Source organism: Chiloscyllium plagiosum, chromosome 2, assembly GCF_004010195.1.
Source record: "Chiloscyllium plagiosum isolate BGI_BamShark_2017 chromosome 2, ASM401019v2, whole genome shotgun sequence".
Classification (NCBI taxonomy): Eukaryota; Metazoa; Chordata; class Chondrichthyes; order Orectolobiformes; family Hemiscylliidae; genus Chiloscyllium; species Chiloscyllium plagiosum.
Window position 1 is genome coordinate 27181084 of NC_057711.1, and position 12742 is coordinate 27193825.

The following is a 12742-nucleotide window of genomic DNA, read 5'->3' on the forward strand; positions in this document are numbered from 1 at the left end:
CACGCTTCATGCTCTCTGCCTTTATTCCTGATGAAGGGCTTTTGCCTGAAACGTTGATTTTACTGCTCCTCGGATGCTGCCTGAACTGCTGTGCTCTTCCAGCATCACTAATCCAGAACACTGACCTATCACCAACTTATCACCTTCACTCCCTATTTTGTTTATCTATCGCATTCCCAGATACCTTCCCCCAGCCTCATCCCCTCCCAGTTATCTCTCAGCTGCCTTGGGCCTGCCCGTCATTCCTGATGAAGAGTTTATGGTAGAAACGTCGATTCTCCTGCTCCTGGATGCTGCCTGACCAGCTGTGCTTTTCCAGCACAACACTCTTCAACAGCAAATATTATGCATGTCATATTATGATCTGAGACAGCTGCTTTGATACCAAAATGTAATTTTTCTTAAGCAATTGAGACAATTGAAAATGAATGGCTTTTTTTCCAATTTTTGAAGCTGTCTGTGCCAATATTGCAGTGAAGATTAGGACTAATGATGTAATTATATAATTAAGTGTTGGATCCATAAGGACAGCATATAAGGAAATCAAAATTCACTGCCACACTCTTCTTCAACTCTTATTCAATTCCACTAAAATTATAAGTTTAATCACAAAAGCAAACACTTCACTGTTAAATAGATGTTTCACTTATTAAAAGATGGTGCAGTTAATAATAAACATGGTTTACAATCTCAGCCACCCAAACATCAGGCTGATAGAAATCAAGCTCATGATTTATGATCAGAGCATCTGGAGTCTGAGGACAGATTACAGAAGGATAACAAGGCAGAATCAAGAGAGAAAGTAGAGTGAGGTTTAAAGGTCATGATTAAGATTTCAAAAAGATGGGTAGTGATATGGCACCCAGGCTGTTGCTGCCTAATTATTGATTTCACCTCAGGAATTAGAAGCAAAATTTCAAAATTCGCAGTTAATGCTGACTTAGAAGTTGCAGTTAATACTCAGGAAGAGTGTGGAAAAATGCAGGAAAACATTAGTAAGCTCAAACAACTGGTGTGTAGTAGATAGGTCTATTTCAATATTGTCAACTGTGAGATGATGCAGTTTGGTAGGAGAGAAGAGGGAGGCCAAACACTGCTTGGGCAATCAGAGGCTGAATGCAAAAGGCTTGGCTACAAAAACCTAAATCACTGAGTGTAATTATATACTCTACAAAGGTCATTGACACAACCACATCATTGGAATTTCCTTATGGAGGTTTAGGATTGGAAAGTGGACAAGTAATGTAAAACCTTTATTAAAGTATCAGATGGTTTAACATTTCAAGCATTATGCACTATTCTGATCTCCATATTATGAAAAGGATAAAGGGGTTTTGATGAAAGGGTGAGAAAAATGTACAAGGATGATTTTGGAACTGGGCAGGTAAACTTGGCAGGGAATGTGGAACAGAAACTGGGACTCTTATCTCTTAAAAATAAAAGGAAGGCTAAGGTAACTTGATATAAATCCTCAGACAATGATGGATTTGACAGGGTGAAAATGTTCCTGCCTGCAAGGCCATTGGAAATGAGAGGAGATAATCATGATATAATCACGAGGAAATCCAGTAAGAAATTGTTTCGAAATTTTTTGGAGTATGTACAATTTGAAATTCAAATACAAGCCTTCTCCAATCATTATTTCTTGCCCTCAAGCTCTAACCAGGATGCAAATGGATGAGCAAATTTTGGAAATACTGTCTGCTCTGCAAAAAAAAATTGAGAGAGCAAAAATAAAGTGAGAAAAAGAAATATATTCCTACCGTCCTTATGGCTATAGGTATTCCAGATTCATCAACAGGGCCAATTCCTGCATAATGCGGTGCTTTAATTACCGTGACTTTCTTCTCCTCCTCTGATGTCCTGTAAACCGGGTCAATGCTCATTATGTCTGCACCAGGTGATTTGCTCTGCTGTGATGTACTTAGGTTCTCTGCAAGGAAAGAAATTGATGTCATGTAAGAACCAAATCAAAATGAATAAATCATGTCCTTCAGTGCCTCGAATGACACCAGTTCTAAGCATATTGTGAGGATTGGCAGATTGAAGGCACTTTAGGTTCCTCAACTCAAAATTACCAAAATAATTCTTCCACATTACTCCCATTTGAAAATGTACTTAGTATTGAGTGTGTTTTGACTGCAGTATTCCAGCTTGAATATCAAGTTATGTAGGAAGAATCCATTCATTTAAATAATCACTCCCCTGTCCATTCCCACACTTAGATAACAAAATAAATTAAATGGCACATTACAATCAGAATTGTCAGGATTAGGGAACAGATTATATTTTGATGAATGGCTTTTGCCCGAAACATTGAGTTTCCTGCTCCTCAGATGCTGCCTGACCTACAGTGCTTTTCCAGCGCCACTCTAATCTAAACTCTGGTTTCCAGCATCTGCAGTCCTTACTTTTGCCTAGATTATATTTTAACTCAACTGGTACAAATTGAATCTTTTCATATTTCTCACTCAAATTTAAGTTCAGGCATCATGAAAGGAAGAGTTCACTTCATAAAAGTACTTTAAAATATGGATTAGAAGACCCATTAGTTATCCAACAGAGTCTTCAAACACATGCATGACATTTAGTCATTTCTGACAAAATTATGTAATGAGCTTATACATAAAAGGGACACAAATCACAGAGATGTATACCCACAATGTTTCCAAAATACAAAGCCCATCACAGCAAGATAAGACATAAACCTTGAACTGCAAGTGTACTCCGTAACATGATTACTCAATAAGATGCACAGAGGCTCAGTGGTTAGCACTGCTGCCTCACAGCACCAAGGACCCGGGCTTGATTCCAGCCTTGAGCGACTGTTTGAGTGGAGTTTGCACATTCTCCCCATGTCTGCGTGGGTTTCCTCCCACAGTCCAAAGATGTGCAGGTTAGGTGAATTGGCTATGCTAAACTGTCCATAGTGTTCAGGGATGTATAGCTCAGGTGCATTACTGAGGAGTAAATATAGAGTAGGAAGAATGAGTCTGGGTAGGTTACTCTTCAGAGAGTCGGTATGGACTTGTTGGGCTGAAGGGCCCATTTCCACACTGTAGGGATTCGATGTAGCCACCCATCTATTTGGCTATCTGATGTGTGCCTGGAGTCTTTGTACCATAGGAGACTGCCAAATTGTTAATGGTGGAGTGTCACAGGAACTAAGAACAATAGACAGTTTTAATTCCAATATCTTGATCCCAACACCTGGGTGCACTATAGCTGGTGAGATTCCAATGGCGGTTTTGAAGAAAATGGCTACTTAAGTTGCAGCCGCTAGGATTCCCATCCAGTTAAAGTTGGTGACTGGAACCCTACTCTTGAGGGGCTACAGGGGGCTAACAGTCTCACCATCAGTGGCGGGCACTGCTGAAGTACATCATGAGATGTGAGGGTGCCTCCAGTCCCCATCACTGGACACAAATAACAATTAAAATGGTTCAGAATCAGCCGCTGGTGCAGCCTCATTTAGCAATAGGCAGTTCTTGCTGCCATTCCTTGGTGTGGCATTTACCCCGTTGGATAGAGCTCCAGATTCCGACAATTACTCAGTACGGCACAGGGACGCCATGACTGTTTCATGGACAGCTCCTGACTTGATGGGTACCAAATGGACGACCAGAAAATCTAGATGGTGTCAGAACAGCGCCTTTAATCAAAACCTCATGGTATTTGAAGAGAATAATCGATCAGATTATCAGTACTGGCAACACCGTATCCCCAGTAGAATCTTGTGGAGGCAAGAATATGGTACAGATTTGGCCTGATTAGATTTCATTCCTGTTCGCCAACAAAAAAAAAAACCACCTCCATGAGCTTTTGAAAATTCTGCATCAAGTCTGCAATTACTTTATGGAAACGGTTTGCGTGATGAGATAAATAATGACTCAGCACTTTGACATAAATGTACGCAAAAGTAAATTTAGGTGAAAATTCTGATTGCGTACCAGAACTTCAATGAGAACATGCCAAATGAAATATGGCTCACTGACCAAAAAAAAGTGTAATTCAGTATCTTCTGAGCACTAGAACTAAACTGCAGCAATAATGAAGTTCATTTTTTTAATGAAAGTAAGTGGTGAGAAATGGTAAGCAACACCAATTTAAACAGGACTAGATTTTATATCCACGTTAAACAGTGGCTGACATTACTTGGTATTATGTGGGACATTCAGAGATAGGTCTATCTGACTTAGTGGTGCAACATTAAAGAAATATTTCCAGTTTATGTTTACATGCTTCCATAGCGTCTGCTCTGTGGGAATAAATCAAAGTATCATTGGAATTAGAATAATGTTGAATTTGGCTACACTTATCTGTGAGAGCAGACTGTTTGAGGAGATAAACTGGAAACTAGTTGAGAAACTGCAAACTTTAATGGCATTCACTGTGCCTTGGGGAAAAATATAAACTTTGTGAAAGTGGGCAATGAAGGAATAAGGATAAGGAAAGAAGGTTAATTACATCAAATTATATAGAGTTGATGTGGGAAAGTAGCATTGAGGAGATGGTCAGTCATGATCTACTCCTATTCCTAAATTTGTACACTGGATTGGATTGCTCTGGTAACAGTCATCCCATGGGCTTCTTCTGAGCCCATATTAATTAGCAGCTATCTCCTCTCCTGTGTCATTGGTGACCTGGGTGTGTACAGATAGCAAGGAAAGATGGAAACATGATGTGTACAAATTAAGGGTTGAGAGTGTGGTGCTGGAAAACCACAGCAGGTCAGGCAGCATCTGAGGAGCAGGAGAATCGCTGTTTACGACATAAGCTCTTCATCAGGAATCAGGCCTCATTCTTGATGAAGGGCTTATGCTCAAAACAATGATTCTCCTGCTCCTCAGATGCTGCCTGACCTGCTGTGCTTTTCCAGCACCACACTCTCGTCTCTGATCTCCAGCATCTGCAGTCCTCACCTCCTATTAGTGTACAAATTAAACCTGATAGGAACAGATCTGAACTTTATTGTGCAGAGTTGAGGTATCCCTTTAGATCTGGTGCCAATATATCTTTGAAAGAGGTAAGGTGCCCTTTGGAATCACCAAAAGTAGGCATGAGTGCCTGTCAAAGTACATTAAAAAGTTGGAACGCGTCATCTTCCACCTCAGAACACTTCAACCCCATGGCATCAATGTGGATTTCACCAGTTTTCTCATTTCCCCTTCCCCCACCTCACCCCAGCTCCAACCTTCCAGTTTAGCACCGCCCTCATGACCTATCCTACCTGCCTATCTTCCTTTTCACCTCAGGTACCTTGCCTCTATTCCTGATGACGGGCTTTTGCCCGAAACGTAGATTTTCCTGCTCCCCGGATGCCGCCTGACCTGCTGTGCTTTTCCAGCACCACTGTCATCTAGACTCTGGTTTCCAGCATCTGCAGTCCTTGTTTTTACCGTATTGGAACTGCCAAAGTGTCAAAATTTACCTTCACCTTCACACATTGAATGCATTGTCTGAGCTGAGATGACACCGATTATTAGATAAATTGATGCCACCTTGACAATGTGAGCCTGGGATTTAAAGAACCTATTAAAGAACCTAAGCCACCATATCCCATTCTAAAAGATGAAAGACTGAATTTAAATTTGTTTAAGAACTATAATCTGGTGTTGTGTGATTTTTTTTTAACTAAAGTTGTTTAATATATCATTACAACTCCATGACACTGTAACCCTCAGCTCGTGCTTCCAAATAAACCTGTTGGACTATAACTTGGTATTGTGTGATTTTTAACTTTAAAAGTGTCAAAAGTAAGTATCGAAAGGACCTTTCAAGGGGAACTGTCAAAAGTCTCAAAATAAACTGTTAAAAGCACTTTCAAAGAGAAATTGTCAAGAATAATCGTCAAATTGAGGTGTCATGACTTCAAGGCATTTAAGAAACCTGCCTATTAGATCTTTAAGGTGTTTAAGGTTAGATATTTAAGGTCTTCAAAAGAAAAATCATTGCTTGCTAAACTATCAATATGGAAAGCAATCTGGGTTAGATTAAGATAAATAAAGCAGCCTGAAATTTTGTAAACACAGTCTTGGTCATTTTTGTGCAGATCTGGTTGAATTAATACTGAATGAGTAAAATGTTGGGGGGTGGGGGGTTCACCATTTTGGAATGAGATGTTTGCCTATGCATCCACTGAACTTTCATTTATCTAACACTCTCTCTCCTTGTTCAATAACAAAGCACATGGCCACCTCCATCATTCATTAATGCCATTAAATCATCCAACTTTTTCATATCCTTCACGAACCTTTTCAAGAAATCATAGGGAGTTAAAACAATAAAGGACTTTGTTTCACCAGTACCAGTGCAGAGAGAATAACAAACTTTAAATTACTGTTCTCAGAGGGGATTTTACAAAGTTGTGAAATGAGGGATTTTTCTTCAAAACTGTAAAACATTTATTGGCCAATTGAGATACTTCATGATGCTAAAATTATAACATTTTCATTTTCACTATCTTACCATGAAATTAATACCCATAGAACACAAAGGTCATGATTTAACAACATATTTCAACAACTGTCCTTTAAATACTTAGAACTTTAAGCAGTTTGAGTTTTTAAGCATTTTGTATTAACCAGCACTGTTTCTTATTTATTAGACAAATTCTAAAAAAAATTACAAACAGTCGTGCATTTTAAATTTTCAAATGTACAAAGATACAATTAGTTGCATTAGGATATGCAAACCAAATGTCACTGCACAATATAGGTCATTGTTATAGATTAAACAAGTGTTCATTGCCAAATGATTAATTCAAAGCCTATAACACAACTGCACAAAGTAAACATTGCACAGAAACAGCTTACCCATGGTTCTGCTGTGTTGCATTGTAACGATGTTTGGATTTACTGAAGGTGATGAAGAATAAGCTGATGATGGTGAGAAGGGCCTTTGCAAATAACTCATTGGACTGCTGCTATCAGTGCGAGAATTTCCATTCACCACCATCTGTATACATCAAGAACAAAGCAGACCATTATCAGTACCCAGTAATGAACTGATGCCACTTTATTAAGGTGGGAGGATGCAAGACTTCGTCACCCACGAGAGGGAACAGTGGTGATGTGATTAGTACGTACAGAAACATACACAGGTCACTAGTGTGAGAGTAGAATGCCATCTTATATCAAGATTGCTAATGTGAATTTACAGTGAGCTTTCCTCCAAAGCATTCCAACTTTCCAGACAAATGCTTTCACACACTACTGCAATCTTCCAGGCAGGGATACCGCTCCTATCATCCAATACCCCCAACCCCACATTAGTTTAGTTTCACTGTATTATGGATTCTGACAATGCTAACACAATGGTTATCCCCAAATGAGGGAATATTAGTTCCAATGAAAATAAAACTAAATGTATTTTTTGTAACCTCATGCAGTCAGTGCTTCAATATCTACAATACAAAACAAAACATGAGTTAGAATAGGATAAATGATGAAAGTGATTAGAATTTGGTAAAACACATTTTCTTGGGGATCTGGTTTAGCTAATAATGTCTGGGGTTTTATCCATTTTTGGAAAAGGTGTTGGAGCATTTGCCCACATTTGCTAAACACTCTCTCTCCTGATTCTATATTAAAGCACATGAACCTTCAGCAGTCCTGCCACCAACAGTCCCTAACACTATTAAACTATGTGACGCCTTCATTTCCTTTTGTTCATTAAGAAATCTCATGGATTTTAAGAAAAAGGAATCAGCTTCATTAATATCAGCACAGAATCTCTAACAAATTCAAAATTAATGTTCCCAGTAATGCTATGAAATTAAGGTTTAAGAGAAAAGTTCTGAGTCCAACTATCTGCAGAATGGTTGAAGCATTGAACCTGTATCTGGATCTCTTTTGAATTTTTCCTGCACCTATATAAGCAATGTGAATCTACACACAGCCGTGTTCAAAAGATCTTCAAACGCAATGTAATTGTGGTAAAGCTGAAAGGTTCCATAGAAATATGACTCAGTCGTGCACTCAGCGATGTTACTGACCATATGAACTTTACAGTAAGCACAGATATTGTTAAACTTATTTTTAAAATACATTTCCTTTGTAGCAAGACAAACCAAGGGAGGATTTTCAGTTCCCTGAATAAACTCCAGAAGGTGTTAGTTTCAAACATACAATAGAAAGAGAATTATGAAATTGATGAAGTGAAAATAAGATGAGAAGAGGAAAGGTTAGTTCAATTCTAATTTATTCCACTCAACAAATCATTGTGCAAATGGAAATATACACCTTCCACAGCAGTTCTATTTGCACTTAAAGCACTCACGAGAACAGATTTTGATAACTGGCAAAAGATCCAATATTTTTTGATTTATGTTAACTAACATTGCAACCTTTCATTGTAAGTTCATAGTTTGAAAAGGTCTTGATAAATTGATTATAGTTGCCCTTCTCATGCTGATCGTGGCTATTTTAAAGGTTCTGATGGAAAATAATGGTTATCACGCATATTCTAACTATTCATAGTGACACTTAAAAAGCCTTTCAGTCTTAACTTGAATTGGATTTTTAATGTCTTTAATCATGTGCCCAAAGCATCAGAAATGGACAAAAGTTACATGGTATAAATTCAAAAGAACTTGACAAATTCCTAACATTGGCAAATATTTTAATTGGTCCACTTTGTTCCTAATTTGGAACTACTGGGAAGACGGATGCCTCACAGTCAAGTGAATAAACCAGACCAACAAAAAAAAGATATCCATATTTGCTAATTGACAAACTGTTAGTAGGTAGCAGTGGTTGCAACTGGTACAAGTGGGAATTAAGTAAATTATGTGGCAAATAACAAGACACGATACAGAACATGCGGACACCTTGAATGAGGGATTCTTGTTATGTTATTCCCTACTTGAATTCTGCCACCTCTTTCAGCAAGGTGGGTTAACAGGAAGGGTAATTACATGAGTGGGAGCAGTAGTGGTGGTAGTTGTATCATCAGTTATTGCAGACATCCGACTCAGGGTTGGGGATGGAGTGTCAGAATGATCCGTGGTTTCGTAGCCACAGGTTTGCAGCTCATCTAGAATGGCCGTGGATGACTCACTCAGGTTGCAAGACGAATATTCACTCAGAGTGGAGTCAGTAACAAACGAAGATGCTTCATTCGGGTTTGTGAAAAGATTCGAGTTCAGGGAAAGAAGATTGTAAGATGACAGGGTAGGGTAACGGGCTTTCAGGAGGTGGGAAGGGATGAAGTCATCGAAGGTTGGCAAGGTAGCTGGCTCTCGCTCCACACCATAGCAAGGCGAGAGAAGAGTCCTGTTAGTAGGTAGCAGAGGAAGAGGTGAAGCAACGTCTGGTGTGATTTGCCAGCATCCTTGTGATGTATTAATCTTGGATGCCATTTTCTCTTCTGACTGACTTTCAGGCTGAAGGAGGGAGAATATTATAGGGGTAAACATAAAACAGGTTATTAAATGTTGGGGACAATTAAGCAAACAGTCTTCCAAACAACGTCTTCAGTTAATTCTCAAATTCCCATTGAATGTAGGATGTAGTAAAACAAAGTAAGAACATTGCTTCCCTCTGTGCCTCAATTATGTTGTTAATGGTGATTATCACAGAATTTGCATTTAAATTTGATAATACACTTCTGAGCTGTTTCCAAAGTACAAAGGAACTAGGTTAAAAATCTCAACACCAGATTATAGTCCAACAGGTTTATTTGGAAGCACTAGCTTTCGGAGCACTGCTCCTTTATCAGGTGATTCATTAGGCAACCACCTGATGAAGGAGCTGAGCTCCAAAAGCTCGTGCTTCCAATTAAACCTGTTGGACTATAACCCTGGTGTTGTGAGATTTTTAACTTTGTACACCCCAGTCCAGCACCTGCATCTCCAAAGGAACTAATAATTGAGCTCCTCACACTGTACTGATACCTAAAGGTTTGATTCAGATTAGTAGTCAGCAGCTCCTCACTGGGGACCACTCTCAAGCTTCTTCTTCACATGTTAATATCACAGTTCAGCACAGACAGGGAACAGGCCACAAATCCATTAAAATGTGCACCAACATATTTCCCGTGTATTAAAGCAGACATTTGATGCAGTGAAAATTAAAACAAAAATACAAGTTCACAAATTGGTGCCCTTTCCATGGCAACACCTCTACCAATCAGAGTCTTCTAACTAACCAATCAGCACTCTCCTCATTCAGTCTAAATGCTGTTTTCCCTTCGTGGTGAATTGCCTTTTATTCAGAGATTACGGACATCGTTGGCTGCTGCCCATCCCTAATTGTTCTCAAACTAAGTGACTTGTTAGGCTTCTGCTTCCAGGACCCTTCTCTAAAAGGAACGTAGATCTGTGGAATTCACTCACCCAGAGTGTGCTGGATACTGGAACATTCAGTAACTTCAAGGAGACGAGTCACCGATTTCTAATTCCTAATGGGTTGAAGAGTTATGGAGAGGGAGCAGGAAAGTGGAATTGAGGCTGAGGTGAGATCAGCCATGATCGTATTAAATGGCAGAGCAGGCTCGAGGGGCTGATTTGCCTACTGCTGCTCCTGGTTTCTATGTTCTTATGTTCGTAGTTCTGAGGGCAGTTAAGAGCACATTAGTTTAATTCAGGAGTCACACATAAGCCAGGCCAGGGAAGGATGGTAGATTTCCTTCAGAAGAGGGCATTAGTTTTACGACAATTACTGTGGTTACCTGATCAGTGTTAGCCGAGCATTTGATTCAAGATTTTTACTGATTTTAGATTTCTTTGCAATGGTGGAACAGTGGTCCCAGAACATTAGAGCAGGGCAATTAGTGCAGAGACATGACCATCATGCTATTGCTTCTCCAAGACAAAAACGCTTTGACAAAAAGTGACTTTTTCCATTAAGTTCAAAAATACTTAATTGAATCAAATTTTGCTTTTGCAGAATATATGATTAGAACCTCCAAGGTATTAAAGCTAAGAATTTTACTGCAAGCCTCAATAACTCTAATTTTATAAAATCTATTAACATTTATACCATAGAAAATTGAAAACTTATTCAACCAAATACCTGGAATACATTTTTACAAGAAAAGTGTGGTTTCTTGCAAGGATAAAATTTCTTCTCCACAATGCAATTAAAGCCTATTTTTAAGACTGGTGGAGTGAATGTGGAGAGTTAGCATTTCGAGTCCAGTGAAAATTCTCCAGTTCTGAAAATGGGTGTTGGACCCAAAATGTGAACTGTGTTTTCCCTCTGCAGGTGCTGCCAGACCTGCTGAGTTTCTTCAGCAATTTCTGTTCTATTTGTTTCAGATCTCCAGCATCCACAGATCTTCATTCAATTTCAGTGAATGAGTTCTTTGAGATCAGCAGCAGATTCTGTACCAGTGTCAATACTTGTGAAAATATAATAATTTGTGAATATAGTTTTGTCTAACTTGTCAAAGTTGAACAAAATTTAGACAAATTGTTGTTTTTCAGACTCATTACAGCAATCTCCAAAAATAAAGGGACATTTCAAAGTCATACAGCTTTCAAAGATTGATTTAAAACTTATTCCTTTTAGAGATTTTTTTCCATCACCATAACTACTGCTGGTGTAATAACTAGTACTAAAGTGAGAAATTTAACTTACATCACCAATGCCAGAAATCTCCTTCAAATAAAAGTACAGAATCTCATTTTAAAATTGCTCAACCTGGGAAATTTTAATTAAATAAAGGAGTTTAAAATTAAAACAAGTCAAAGGCAAAAGTAAAAAGTGCAGAAGGTCAAGCAACAATTTCCAGAGCACTGTTTTATTCTTTGTTCATTTTTAGGTCAGGCCAGGAACTCTTAACGATGCCTAATTGCCCTGCTATGGAGTAGCTTGCCACGCCATTTCAGGGGACAATTTCAGAGTCAGCCACATTGCTGTGGATCTGGAGCCACACGTAGGCCAGAATAGGTAAGGATCTAGGAGAAAGAGAGGACTGCTGGAGATTCACTAATATTTTTCAGTGAAGGAAATCTGCCATTCATTCCTATTCTTGAGTGTGGTGCTAGAAAAGCACAGCCGGTCAGGCAGCATCCAAGGAGCAGGAGAGTCAATGTTTTGGGCATTGCATTCCTGATGAAGGGTTTCTGCCCAAAGCGTTGACTCTCCTGCTCCTCAGATGCTGCCTGACCTGCTATGCTTTTCCACAGGTATGAGAATAGGTATGAATGGTAGGCTTATTCCCCATGGTAGGCTTATGCGGAAAGTCAGGAGGCATGGGATAGAGGGAAATTTGGCCAGTTGGATAGAAAACCGGCTAACCGGTCGAAATCAGAGAGTGGTGGTAGATGGTAAATATTCAGCCTGGCGCCCAGTTACAAGTGGAGTTCCGCAGGGATCAGTTCTGGATCCTCTGCTGTTTGTAATTTTTATTAATGACTTGGAAGAGAGATTCGAAGGGTGGGTCAGTAAATTTGCAGATGATACAAAGATTGGTGGAGTTGTGGATAGTGAGGAGGGCTGTTGTCGGCTGCAAAGAGACTTAGATATAATGCAGAGCTGGGCTGAGGAGTGGCAGATGGAGTTCAACCCTGTCAAGTGTGAGGTTGTCCATTTTGGAAGGACAAATAAGAATGTGGAATACAGGGTTAACGGTAGGGTTCTTAGTGAGGTGGAGGAACAGAGGGATCTTGGGGTCTATGTTCATAGATCTTTAAAAGTTGCCACTCAGGTGGATAGAGCTTGTAAGAAGGCCTATGAAGTATTAGCGTTCATTAGCAGAGGGATTCAAGAGTCGTGAAGTGATGTTGCAACTCTAC

General features: G+C 39.3%; 1 protein-coding gene across 8 annotated transcripts in view; it reads right to left on the reverse strand.

Moving 5' to 3' along the window:
• sorbs2b (sorbin and SH3 domain containing 2b) overlaps positions 1-12742 on the reverse strand; it is a 308354-nt gene that overhangs the window by 137943 nt on the left and 157669 nt on the right. For 6 of the 8 annotated variants that reach the window (XM_043706062.1, XM_043706014.1, XM_043706051.1 and 3 more), the window contains exons 7-9: positions 8918-9385; positions 6816-6957; positions 1764-1933 (exon numbers count right to left, since the gene is read on the reverse strand). In XM_043706062.1, the coding sequence (XP_043561997.1) occupies positions 1764-1933; positions 6816-6957; positions 8918-9385 (780 nt within the window). The remainder of the gene's footprint in view (positions 1-1763; positions 1934-6815; positions 6958-8917; positions 9386-12742) is intronic. The other 2 variants (XM_043706081.1, XM_043706071.1) reach the window with 1 other exon arrangement.